Source organism: Pseudochaenichthys georgianus, unplaced genomic scaffold, assembly GCF_902827115.2.
Source record: "Pseudochaenichthys georgianus unplaced genomic scaffold, fPseGeo1.2 scaffold_928_arrow_ctg1, whole genome shotgun sequence".
In the NCBI taxonomy this organism is placed as follows: Eukaryota; Metazoa; Chordata; class Actinopteri; order Perciformes; family Channichthyidae; genus Pseudochaenichthys; species Pseudochaenichthys georgianus.
Genome location: NW_027263457.1, coordinates 15,073 through 30,000, shown reverse-complemented (window position 1 = coordinate 30,000; position 14,928 = coordinate 15,073). Strand labels below are relative to the sequence as shown.

The following is a 14,928-nucleotide window of genomic DNA, read 5'->3' as shown; positions in this document are numbered from 1 at the left end:
TGTGTGTGTGTGTGTGTGTGTGTGTGTGTGTGTGTGTGTGTGTGTATATGCATGGTTATGTAAGTGCATATTTTCTGGCAATTCACTTTTTAAACATATACATAATTATATGTGTTGAATGCATTGCATCCCACGGCCACTTAGCCCTCTAAGAAGCTTGATGAACGGACACACATGCGTTAGCAGTCTGCGAATAATTGATCCAACATGCAGATCAATTGAATCAGAGAACAGCACGCTCTCATGTGGCTCGTGTTAGAAAGTGATCACGGTCCAAGACTCCAGAAAACCATCTCCCAGTAGCACACAGAGAGGAGCCCACAGACACATAGACACAATGGCAGAGGACACACACACACACACACACACACACACACACACACTCATATGCAAAGTGAGAGGACATGCAAGGCGGATGAAACACAACGTGGGGAGGGGACAACATGTAAAGAGGAACAGGAACACGTTGCTACTGAAAGAAAGCCGGACAGTTAGATCAGTCGTAGAAAACAAAATGGAACTTTGCATGCAGGAGAGTTAATGCGTTATCAGTGATGAGCCCTTCATTTCATCTGGATGGAGAACAGGGCGATACACTGTATACAGTCAAATAGGCAATTCTAATTCTTTATGTTATTATGCATGGAGTATCTGATGAGTGGAGGTCACCACTGAGCACAACACAATGACAAAAGAGGGTTTAAAAGTTGTGTTTGTTCAATTTGTTGATGAGAGACGCCGAGCTGCAAGGAATAATCGATTAGTCGTCAAAAGGTAAAAAAAAGTGAAATTCTTGGATTTTTCTGGTTTATTTGACAGAAAACTGAATGTTTTTTAGTTTTCAGACAAAATAAGAAATGTCAGAATGTCTTCAATGGTTTTGGCAAACACTCGTTTATATTTCATATAATTTAATAATCCAAACAAGTCACAACGGGTTATTCTCTAAGGGGAACAAAAGGCAAAATTATTTGGTTTCAGCTGAATCTTTTCTGACTTATTTACTCCTTATTGACAGAAAACGGATTATTTTGGACTTTTTACACAAAATAAGAAACGTCAGCATGTCTTCTCTGGTTTTGGGAAACACTAATTAATATATTTAATAATTTAATAATCCTAACGAGTCACGATGAATTATTTTCTACGGGAAAAAAAGGCACAATTATTTGATTTCAGGTTAAAAAACTTCAATATTTTCTGATTGATTTTCTCCTAAAGGACAGAAAACTGAATATCTTTTCAGGTTTGGACACAATTTCACATCTTAGGGCGTAATCTTTGGCTTTGGTAATCAAAAATTGACATGTTTTATGTTTATAATCCAAACAACTAGTCGATTAACCAAGAACATATTTGATTAGTTAATTTTGAATTAATCGAAAAGTATTACGATTTCAGTTTGTAATTTTTAAAGAATTTAATAACAAAATATTAGATTTTTTTTGTTTTCATTACTCCTATGATAAAAAAACGTATAAATATGTGGAGCTTTGGACAAAATAAGAAATGTCAGGACATCATCTTGGACTTTGAGAAACCCTAAATGTCAACGACTAATCGATTATTCTCCAGTTGCAGAAGACCTTCTATGCAGCATCGTCGTTGTTGTTGTTGTTGTTGTGGAAAACCATCAGACCCATCAGGTGCTCCAGTTTATAACAACAAGCAAGAATTGTTTTTAATGCCATTTGAACTTTAAAGAGATCAGATGAGACGAAACCACAGGAATCACAAAGTGTTTCACGACCAGAGAGCTATAGAATAAACAAGATCTGAACCAAACACGTATGGAGGCTCTTACACCCTCCGTACACCCTCCGTACACCCTCCTAACAGACTCCTAACACACTCCGTACACCCTCCGTACACCCTCCGTACACCCTCCTACAGTAGCTGCTTATTTGTTGTGCACCAAAATGCACACAGGTATTAACAGTAGGCATAACATTGTGTCTGTTCCACGACAGGATAGGCTCCATTTTCTCAGGAATAGGGTGGAAAAGGCATATTTCAGTTTTAGCATCGACTGAAATCAATTGCAAAATATTGGTTATCAGGCAGGAATCCAGTGTCGTGCATCCCTAAGAAAGAAAAAGAAAGTATATAATGGACCATTCGAGGTCTGATCTGAACACAGACCTTTGGGCGTGATTAACACCTCTTTAAAAAACAAAAGACCCAGCAGCATACTCAGAACTAATACCGGGGAAATACTGCACTCAAATGAAGGCTTCTTTCACTCCCAGTCGAATGTCTGAGAAACTGTATAAAGTGTGTGTTTCTTGGTTTGTGCGCCACTTGTGTTTTCTATAGCTCTGAGATGATAACAACTGTATACAGCACATGTCTTGGTTTAATAGTGTTATAATACGCAGGATGTGGCTGTTTAGGCCAGAGAAGGGTTTCAGGGACAGTTTGGATGTTTAGTAAACCGTATATGGTGTACAGGATTTAAGGCACAGAAGAAAAACAAAGTACTGCTGTGGACGCAATACACATTGTACAATTAAACAGTTTTTTAATGTGGTTAAAATACGATTATCTGATGCCCCTGTCCACTACTGTACTTTGCTTGGCTTCTTGTTGGTACTCTCCAAACTACATATCCCATAATCCCTTGCGTCTACCAACAGTACTGACTATGGATAACGCAAGGGATTATGGGATATGTAGTTTGGAGAGTACCAACAAGACATAGTCAGTACTGTTGGTCGACTGACTATGGATAAGAGCCTCATAAAAAGGCCCCTAAAAACATCCAAAATATCATTTTATATTCAAATCTAGCACCAAATAAGGCAGCCTATAGTTAAACCCTTTAATTGACTGTTATTTATGAACTAAATCACCTTCACATTTGTAATCAGAGTCCCTGACCTATGCTAATGGGTATACATATATATATATAGAATAAGTTAATCAATTATGAACAGGTTCCCAAAAAAGGAATAGCTTGAGGTTGTGGCAAAAACTTGTGTTTAGCTTTCCTGCAGGGAATTAAATGAAGAATGAAACGATGCACCTCGAAGGTCTGTGAGCTAAATAAAGTAAAAACGTCTTCTTTTAAAAACTCCAGGAACTATGATAAAGGTTTTAATGTAAAAGAGCTCTTTGTAAGAAGTTACTTAAAAAACGTTAAAATACCAGAGTTTTGCAGCAAAATGTTTATAATTCAGATAAATAATTTGGCAGAAAAGGCCACTAGTTGATTTATTCTTTAGATGGACTTAAAATCAGATAACTTTCTTACTGCAAGAGCCTCTCGTAAAGCAATTACTTCAAACACCAACAGTTTCCCAGCAACATGGATGAAATGCACACGAGTAACTTAGCAGAGAAGGCCACTATCGTTGATCTGTTCTTTGGTTGGACTTTGAAGGTGGGGTTTTGGGAGGGGAGGGGCGGCGGACGCCATTTTCCAGATCCACGCTGAAGCCGACCTGCTGGAAGGTAAAGAAGTCTCATCCAATGAATGAAGGGCTTTTGATGAAAACAGCAAATAAAGTGGCGTTGTGCAGATGTGTGTGTTGTTCATGCATGCTCACCCAACACCCCAACACACACACACACACACACACACACACATGCTGGTTGCCTGCTCCGAGAGTGTGTTGTTGCGGCTATAAGGGCCCGTTTCTACACACCAGAAGCAGGAGAAACACATGCAGTCGGGCAGCACCTACTTGTTACAGGGACATGAACATAGACCACAGAACTGTCCTAGATTGTTCAAATTCTTTTCTGCATCCTTCATGTCCTTATTGATTTGGTCCATCCCTTCTTCGATACGCTCCAGTTGTTCTGATTACCAACACATTGTCATATTTCGCAGCAAAAGGACGAGAGCACGTGAGAGAGAAGAAGACAAAGAGAGAGGAGGAGTAGGGACGGGGGGGAAGTAGAGAGGGGGAACAAAGGAGAAAAGACAAAAAAAAGACATTGACTGTGACAAGAGAGACATTAAACATCACCACCACCACCAGCACTGGACACTCAAGAGCTCAGAGCCCCTGCTGGTACCTACTTTTCAATACAGGGGCATATCAGCCCACAGCATACTCCTACATCTTTTAAATTTTTCTCGGCATCCTTCAGGTCTGCGTTCACTTTGTTCATGCCCTCCTCCACACGGTCAAGTTGCTCTGGTGAGGACAAAGGCATGAGAGGCAGTGAAGTCAAGTTTTAAAGGCTGCGGGTTTGTTTTACGGGCGGGTTGGCGCTCTACACGCTACGGTGCGAAGAGGCACACACAAGTTGTATTTGGCGAGATGCAGAAGGCAAAGCAGGCACTAGGCATTCAAAGAGAGATTTAAAAAGCGGTCTATTTGTTTTCAATCCCCAGCGTCTTGTTTCCTACCTCCACCCAAAGGGTAGATTGCTATTTGCTACATCACACACATGTAACCCTGTTATTACACCCCTATTACATTGTTATTACAGCTGTATTACACACATATTACTACGTTATTCCACCCATGTAACACTTATATTACACCAATACTACATTGTTACTACACTGATTCAACACCCACAGATTGTTCACCCACATTACACTATATTACACTATATTACACTATATTACACCATATTACACTATATTACACCCATATTTCACTATATTACACTATATTACACCCACATTACACTATATTACACTATATTACACCCACATTACACTATATTACACTATATTACACCATATTATACTATATTACACTATATTACACTATATTACACTATATTACACCATATTACACTATATTACACTATATTACACTATATTACACCCACATTACACTATATTACACCATAGTATACTATATTACACTATATTACACCATATTACACTATATTACACTATATTACACCATATTACACTATATTACACCCATATTTCACTATATTACACTATATTACACTATATTACACCATATTACACTATATTACACTATATTACACCATATTACACTATATTACACTATATTACACCATATTACACTATATTACACTATATTACACCCACATTACACTATATTACACTATATTACACCATATTACACTATATTACACTATATTACACCATATTACACCCACATTACACTATATTACACCATATTACACCCACATTACACTATATTACACTATATTACACCATATTACACCCACATTACACTATATTACACTATATTACACCATATTTCACTATATTACACTATATTACACTATATTACACCATATTACACTATATTACACCATATTACACACACATTACACTATATTACACACACATTACACTATATTACACTATATTACACCATATTACACTATATTACACCATATTACACACACATTACACTATATTACACCATATTACACACACATTACACTATATTACACTATACTGTATTACACCCACATTACACTATATTTCACTATATTACACTATATTACACCATATTACACTATATTACACTATATTTCACTATATTACACTATATTACACCCATATTACACTATATTACACCATATTACACCATATTACACCCACATTACACTATATTACACTATATTACACTATATTACACCATATTACACTATATTACACCCATATTACACTATATTACACTATATTACACCATATTACACTATATTACACTATATTACACCATATTACACTATATTACACCCATATTACACTATATTACACTATATTACACCATATTACACTATATTACACCATATTACACCCACATTACACTATATTACACTATATTACACCATATTACACCACATTACACTATATTACACTATATTACACCATATTTCACTATATTACATTATATTACACCATAGTACACTATATTACACTATATTACACCCACATTACACTATATTACACTGTATTACACTATATTACACCCACATTACACTATATTTCACTATATTACACCATATTACACTATATTACACACACATTACACTATATTACACTATATTACACCATATTACACTATATTACACCCACATTACACTATATTACACTATATTACACCATATTACACCCACATTACACTATATTACACTATATTACACCATATTACACCCACATTACACTATATTACACTATATTACACTATATTACACCCACATTACACTATATTTCACTATATTACACTATATTACACCATATTACACTATATTACACCCACATTACACTATATTTCACTATATTACACTATATTACACTACATTACACTATATTACACTATATTACACCATATTTCACTATATTACACTATATTACACCCATATTTCACTATGATTACACCCATGTGTTACACTATTATTACACCTGTAAACACCTATATTATACCAATGTTACGCTGTTATTTCACCTATATTACAGCCATATTACACTGTTGCTACACCTATTTTACACATTAATACACCCATATTACGCTACTATTACAGCTATATTACACTGTTATTTCACCCATTTTACACATGGACACAGCTTGTTTATGACTGTATCCCCCAGGACACAGCAACACCATTTAAGGGTTAAACAAGTTTACATCAGTGGGAGAAGCAATAGAGCATTTGAAGCAATTTAATCAACGAGCAACAAATCAATTAACAAATCATGAATGAAGTGCAATTGAAAGCACCGTTTGGGCACGAGAAGCGGCTTCCTTACTGGTGGATAGGAACAGCTATAAACAGCTCAAGGTCAGATCCTCTCTCCTAATGGTTATAGGACAGGATAGCAGTCATCTCAGTCATCTCAGTCATCAAGGGATGGTTTCAAATTGGGTACATTTCTCTAATCGGTGCATTACCTACAGCTTTGGTTTTAAATACACAGACAGGAGTAGCAGCAGGAAGCACATACTGTGGAGGCAAAACACATTTTAGCAACCCTTAAACAAAGGATCACCAAATAGACAAATGTGAGTTTAAGTGGCAATATATATTTAGACTATTTACACTGGTTTACTTTGCCTTAAAACAGCTTAACAGTCTATGGGATCTGTCTTTAAATCGACCAGACTCCATTGACAAAAACAGTTTACCTCACAGAACACACAGTTGCTGATTTAACGCTGCTTTTTTGGTTTGTTCCAAGACACGAATGTCACATAACAACATAACCAAACTACCTACTGGAATTGTTTTGCAACCCCCTTATTCTGCAAGGTAAACTATTTTATTCCAAGGAGTCTGGTGGCTTTTCAGAGAGCATTGAACTGCTTTAGTTTCCCATTTGACAAGGCTGTCTGACTTCAGGTTAAGAGATGAAAATATACTAAATATAGCTAAAATATAAACCGTTTTTTAACCTTTTTTTACGTGTTTAAAATTTGTTTTGCCACAGCAGGATAACGCTTAGCTTCTGTGCTCGTATTTCTGTCTGTTTCTCCAAACTTGGCCATCTACATACACTGACTGTTAGGGGTGTAACGTATCCGTATCCGAACCGTGACGTACATGCAGTCACACAACGAACATGCCTTTTTTTTAACGGGTGGGAAAAAAGTCTGTCATTCAGGCCAGTATCCACTACACTATATATAATCCAGGGGGCGGTATTGCGCCTAAAAGCTGTTTGCCAGCCGCCCTTAAACAACAAATGAAGAAGAAGAAGAAAACACATTAAAACGCCCGTATGCAATAGTAGAGGACCCTGGCTTGTATTGATTGTGATTGAAAGTGATTGAAACACTCTCTTATTATTTATTTTGTAATATTTTCAAGACATTCTTTTTAGTTTTCCAGCTTGATGAAACCTTTTTGTTTCAGCCATTATAGATAATACGGCCTTCTGAGTGTGTGTGGTACTGTTTGTGGTTTGTTTTTAACTGTGTAATAAAGTTCATTATTCAAAATGTTAGAGTTCCTTATTTTTATACTGAAACTTGAAAAAACAAACCGGGAATTATACATCTGGGACTTTTTTTTTCTTTTTCTTGTTGTACCGAACCCGTACCGAACCGTGACCCCCAAACCGAGGTACGTACCGAACCGTGAATTCTGTGAACCGTTACACCCCAACTGACTACTCATAGGAACCTTGAACAACCCCACTTCAAAACCTCCAAACTATCCCTTTAATTTAATTTAGCCTGATAGTGTTAGAAATTAAAATCAATGTTTTATGGCATAATGTACCTTAAACATACCGTCAGTTTAAATGCTATTTTATTCTGGAAAAACCCGGAAGTTCTCAATACCAAGCTTTTATTCTGAAAATCCGTCATGACGACATCCGGGACTACCGCCCATTAGTATCATTAAAGTGGCTATTGACGCCGTTAACATGTATTACATATAAAGTTATGAAAGAGATAAGGAGGAGAAAGGGCATGTGGAAATAAGCAATGAATGTAAAATGTCGAAATCCTCTGTTTAACGCGATATCGGACACAGAAGACCGAGGGGGAAGTCTCCTCCGTCAGCACAGCCCCCAGAGAGGAGGAGCGAACAGCCAGAAGCGGGAAAGACGAATGCTTGGAAGCTCTTCTGCACGGCCATCAGAGAGAGAGGAAGCTGCAGACTTTCTCTCCTGACTGAACAATATCCTGCTTGTAACATTACCGCGCTTTTTATTAATTAAAGTACCAATTTTGAACCTTCTCAGAGACTCCATTTAGTCTCCTTTTTAAGCTTCTTACCTGGACGCGAGAATAACGAACACAGCATAACAATAGTAAATCACATCCTAAACTACGAACCCATCTGCTGGGTTCAGATCAGTTACTAAACCCGGCGAGTCATCTCTAGCCAATCCCAAAATATAAGACGGCAACGTTTGTCCTCGGGAGGTCAAATAATCAGTGCCATCATCTCATTTAATAATACAGACACAGAGAGTAAACTAATTATCAACCCAGTCTCACGGCATTTCGTGTTATAGTCACAAAATAAATGTAATCTATTGATTTCTGTCCGGTCGGGTCGTGGAAGACCAGAAGCTGTGTGGTTCATAACAACATTTTCTTACTCAATATCAAGCCACGATTATTGTTTTTATTTTAAATAGTATAATGTCGGACTTTTTTTGCCGTCCGTGAGGAAAAGAAATGGGGCTCCGAGCCGCAGAATACTGAAATCTGTATTTAAAAAAAAAAAATTCCTTCTAATTTGTTATTATTTGGTGCAGGCACGAAACATACTACGAATAGAAATACATTGCTTTTAAAATCGTTCCGTGTGACACGAATCAATAGATTACATGAGACTAGACTAACACGAAATGCCGTGAGACTGGGTTGAACATATAAGCAAAAAACTAAGGAAACAAAGAAATGTTCTACAGGCTTCTCTTTACTTCACTTTAATTTGATTTAAATCTCTTTCTTCCAGTTAACTGGCACTAGAAACGACTTCACAATCAGCAGTTTATTCGAATAAACATGGTTGATGTTGTGGGATAATGTGCACATTTTCAAAGAAATGTAAACAAATATATAAATATTGTATTTCTATTTTATTTGTTCGTATGTTCGACATTGTACTTAAACCTCTCATGTTTTAATAAAAATATGTATGTGATATTATTGTATTTTATATTATTTTAGATTAAAATAGAGCAACTGTTACAAAACCCAATTCCCATCTGGATAAATAAATGATTGACTCTGATTACACTATAGCAAGAGCTGTTTCTGACACTGAGTGCAAATCTGACATCCGTTAAAAGCTGAGGAGAGAGGATCAGGAGGAAGGATGCATTTTCAGCTAACCGTACGTTACAGTAGACGACGACTAAATGGCCTTTTAGCAGTAATCCCATGCAGAGGGAAGGATTGTGTGGAGAGAGAACGTGAGAGGAAGAGAGAGAAATTGTTTATCTCCTCAGCTTCGACCGGTCCTTTGAGGATTACCGTGTGAAAGACTTAACCACTTATGAACTGATTCACATCAACCAGGAATAACTAAAACAAGCCTTTTTAAAAACAGATATAATGTTGTTTAGCTAGGAGCAACACAGGTGTGTGGTTTGTGAAATCTTTCACAAGCAATAATGGCTTTTTTTTGTTCGTGCGATACATTTTCAGCAAGACATCAAATAGGCATATCTTCCCAAATCTCTAAATATTCAATATGTCAAGAAAGACATTGGAGTATTAAATGCTCTAACTAGTGTGTAAATTATTAAAATAATGATGTAGTTTCCCAGAGAGTAATGAACCATCCTGTACCTGAAGAAGCTTATTATTTAGTCTGTTTTTCCTTTCTGGCATGTCGAAATGTAAGATATATGTGAGATAGATAACACCATCACACTATTAGCTTTATCCTAGTTGTAAGCACTTTGATTCCCACTTCTCACTACCTTCTTTTTAATGCAAAAAGCAGCATAGGATTATGGGTAATGTAGTATTTTACACAACATGTTTTCCCAGACTCTAAACTCAATTAACAAAAATATGTAAAATATGATTTTGGAGATTCATCGTGTCATTAAAAAAGTGTGTGTGTGCGTGTGTGTGTGTGTGTGTGTGTGTGTGTGTGTGTGTGTGTGTGTGTGTGTGTGTGTGTGTGTGTGTGTGTGTGTGTGTGTGTGTGTGTGAAGGGCAGAGGGATTAGTTACACTCTAGTTTACAGCTCAACAAGGCAGTATTAATTACCCCAGGTTTGGAAAGCCATTAATTACGAGGCGTTTTTATTTTCTTTCATGGCAACATAAGAGATATTTCTTGAGGTAGATATCCTATCCGTCCTTTTTGAAACATGGATAAATAGAGAGGATGAAGACAAGGAAAGAGCTTCGTCATCACTGTAAGAGACGTCACGAGAAAGAGTGGAGGATCGGGTTAAGAGGACGTTTTCTGAGAGGTCGTTTAAATCTGTGAATTGATTTCTGTATCAGCCTCGTCTCCTAAAGTACTCAAACAAGAAAATGCATTGTTGATTATGTTTCCAGGGAAATCTCTCTTTTCCGTAACAAACACGCTTATACATTATCCACACCAGGACCTTTTACTAGGGATGTAACGATATATCGAATATCGCGATATCGCGGTAAATAAATGTCTCAATACCGTCGTGAGACTGACAAAATCTACCGCTATGTTTTTTTTTTAATAATTTTATTTTTTTAACCTTTATTTAACCAGATGGTCCCATTGAGATCATCAATCTGGCAACATAAAACAACAGATAACACAAAAGGACATCGTATTTACAGGGCTACATGTACACACCTAGAGCCATGGACAAGTACCAACAGTATATCTCGCCCTGTCAATAAGCCTCACCTTCTTGGCAACAACGGTATTGTTTTTGAAGTGGTGGAGAGACAATGCACAGTTTGACCCACTGCTGTCACCCATGGCAACGCATATCTCTCTGTCCCAGCAACATCAGTACCAAGCGAGAGAGTTGTTTCCACAGCAGGGGGTTTTGCAAACGCCCAAACATCCCAGCTTCTACCTGGAAATGTGGACGTGCTCATATTCCTAAAAGATAACCTTGATGATGCTGAGTGAGAGAGTGAGTGAGTGAGTGAGTGAGTGAGTGAGTGAGTGAGTGAGTGAGTGAGTGAGTGAGTGAGGGAGTGAGAGTTGAGTTACTAAAGTGAAACTTGATTTATTCTATTGCAGGGTCTGATTATTATATTGTTGACACTTTAAAACACTATCCTACTAAAATGCTGTTCAAATCAGATTTATTATTTAATAAAGAAAAACAAATTCAAGTTAAATTCAAGTTTATTTTTCAATATCTTGATAAATATCGTACCGTGGACTTTTTATCGCGATATTATCGTACGGTGAGTTTTTGGTATCGTTACATCCCGACCTTTTACTGAATCTAACAAGAAAATGCGGTAGTTTTACTATCTAAACCAGGGGTGTCAAACTCAATTTCATCACGGGCCACATGCGCATAAAGGTTGCACTCAAAGGGCCGGTTGTAACGATATAAATATATAATATAAATATAAAATAATGTATTATATTACATTATTGCCTCTGATTTGGATTAATATCGGATAGGATAATAACTTGGTAATTAACTACGTCTGAAAGCAGAAGTCTAGGTCTCTTCAGTGCGCATGTCACAAAACGAGATGCATTGTGGGACATGTAGTTTATGGGCAACCTGCTTCTGTAAAGTGCCATGTAACCGGTATAATAAACGTATTATATTCTTTGCAAGCTCTTGCGGGGCCACATAAAATGAAGTCGCGGGCCGGATTTGGCCCCCGGGCCTTGAGTTTGACACCCCTGAAAAACATAACGAGATTTGTTGTTTTTGTTTTGCTTGGATTTACATCATTAACCTTGTGTTTAAAACGTCGATCATATCCCAGGAGAGTAACTAAAGGAATGTGATCCATATCTTTTTGAAACAAGGATAAATAGAGAGGATGGAGACAAGGAAAGAGCTTCGTCATTACTGTGAGAGACGTCACGAGACAGAGTGGAGGATCGGGTTGAGAGGACGTCTGCTGCTGAGAGGTCGTTTAAATCTGTGAATTGATTTCTGTCCTGTGCTAACAGCAGTGTGAGGAAAGGGGACGAGAAAAGAGGCTATCTATTCCTCTGACAGGACAATTAGGACGCTCTGTGAAGCGGATCTGTGCGAAGAGACGAAAGTGTCTTTTTACGAGACGGGTAACCAATAAAAGCATCCGGGCTTTGAAAGGTTATTTTTAAAGGTGTTGCAATACAACAACTAATTACCTGAGGTACGCTCGCACAGGGAGGAACCGTCAACCGGATGACTTTCTCCACGGCTGAAAGGGATGACTTTCTACTTTGCTCGTGAAAGGATACGTGTTTTCCTTCAAAACGAACTGGATAGGTTTTGGGAAATCTGGAAAACCTTTGTCGACTTCCTGGAGCTAGTGGTCTACAACACGACGGGAGAATGAAGACACTTGAATATTATTTGGGCTTCTATTTTCTTCTTTCTTTCTTTTTTCCGTTCTGCTTGTTTTGCTGATAGTATGTAAAGTCTGTCTTGTTTATTAAGTGTTATATATGCAGAAAAACTAATAACGAGATGTTTGAGACAATGCAACACGATTACTTTCTGGTACTATCGGATTGCTTTAAATACCAAATATGCAAATAAATGCAAATAAATTTGATTTGATATACTTTATTAATCCCCGTGGGGAAATTGTTTATCTGCATTCGACCCATCCTAGTGTTAGGAGCAGTGTGCTGCCATTTTGAACGGCGCCCGGGGAGCAGTGTGGGGAACGGTGCCTTGCTCAGGGACACCTCGGCAGCACTTGGTCTTGCCGGGACTTGAACTGGTGACCTTCCAATTGCCAAGACAAGTCCCTATGGACTTCGCCACCACCGCCCTCTCCTTTGTTTCTCAGCGGTATCAGCGGTCTGATTCGTATATACAATTGAGGAACGAAGTAGCAATGGCCGAGGATGAAGCCATTACATTTCGGAGCAGATCTGAATCGCGAGGCTATTGATACTGATTCATGTTTTCCGTCGCGTCATGTGATTTGTCTCCGTGTTGAAGCGAGACTCGAACGATGCTTCTAGGGCAGGGGTGTCAAACTCAAGGCCCGGGGGCCAAATCCGGCCTGCGACTTCATTTCATGCGGCCCCTCAAGAGATTGCAAAGAATATAATATGTTTATTATACGGTTACATGCCGATTTACAGAAGCACGTTGCCCATAAACTACATATCCCACAATGCATCTCAAATCTGACTTTTTTCTCAGAATTTGACTTTTTTTCTCAGAACAAGTTTTTTTCTCAGAATTTGACTTATTTTCTTGGAAATATTAATTTTTTCTCAGAATTTGACTTATTTTCTTGGAAATATTAATTTTTTCTCAGAATTAGATTTTTTGTAAATCATTTTGTAACATTCTCAGTGAAGAGACCTGCAATGATTTGGCCTAGACTTCTGCTTTCAGACGTAGTTAATTATGAAGTTATTACCCTATCCGATAATAATCCAATGCAGAGGCAATAATGTCATATAATACATTATTTTATATATATTAAATATTTATATATTTTGATATATGGTCTTAAAGTTACAACCGGCCCTTTGAGTGCAACCATAATGCTGATGTGGCCCGTGAAGAAATTGAGTTTGACACCCCTGCTCTAGGGCAAGATGTGGTAAAGACACACAAATAAAGCCAGACCCGATGAAGTATAAAACCGATTAAATGAAGGTATGTTTTGCACGGTCTTCCTTTTTTCTTATCGGACACTATTTGAGGTCCTGTTTCTCAAAGCTGATCCACTTTAAAGCAACGTTGAGCCCATACCTTTTCATTATCACAGTGGATGAAGTTATAGCTTGGGCGGGACTGAAGAAGACGTCAAACAGTCAAATATATTGACCACCAGCTGACCTCTGACCTCTGACACGGCAACCGGGTCTCAGAGGGCAGATAAATCAATGCTTTTAGCACGACTGTTGGTTTACGGTGCTTTTGGACTGAGTAAAAGTCCATCTATGATCAGCCTGCTCTCCTAATGAGTACGTCGTCAAGCAAGAAAAATGCATTGTTGATTATGTGTCCAGGGAAATCCCTCTTTGATATTGACGTAAACATATTTCTAATCCTAATCCATCGTTGATTTGTTTAAATATCACCGTAACGATACTGAACCTAACAACCTGACGCGGTAGTTTAATTATCTAAACATAACCCGATGTGTTGTGCTTTTCTTTTGTTTGAATTCACATCATTGACCTTGTGTTTAAGACTCGATCATACCGTATCACAGGAGAGTAAAATAATTCACACGTTTTGGCAGATCTGGGTTTTTATATTTGCATTCTTTTTTTAAACTGAAGTTTCTCCTTGTGGAAATATCTTGAACCGATGTACTTGCACTTGTCGTCCACCGTAGGTGTCATATCCTGTAGCTGTAATATAATAGCATTAGCTCTGTATATATGCATGTGTCTGACAAAGCTA

The 14,928-nt window shown here is 37.6% G+C and overlaps 1 protein-coding gene across 1 annotated transcript in view; it reads right to left on the bottom strand.

The window, feature by feature from the left end:
* Window positions 1–14,928, bottom strand: part of LOC117444778 (synaptosomal-associated protein 25-A-like) — a 38,288-nt gene that overhangs the window by 10,000 nt on the left and 13,360 nt on the right. Inside the window, exon 3 of the mRNA XM_034080183.2 lies at window positions 3,687–3,804. Coding sequence (XP_033936074.1) covers window positions 3,687–3,804 — 118 coding nt within the window. The remainder of the gene's footprint in view (window positions 1–3,686; window positions 3,805–14,928) is intronic.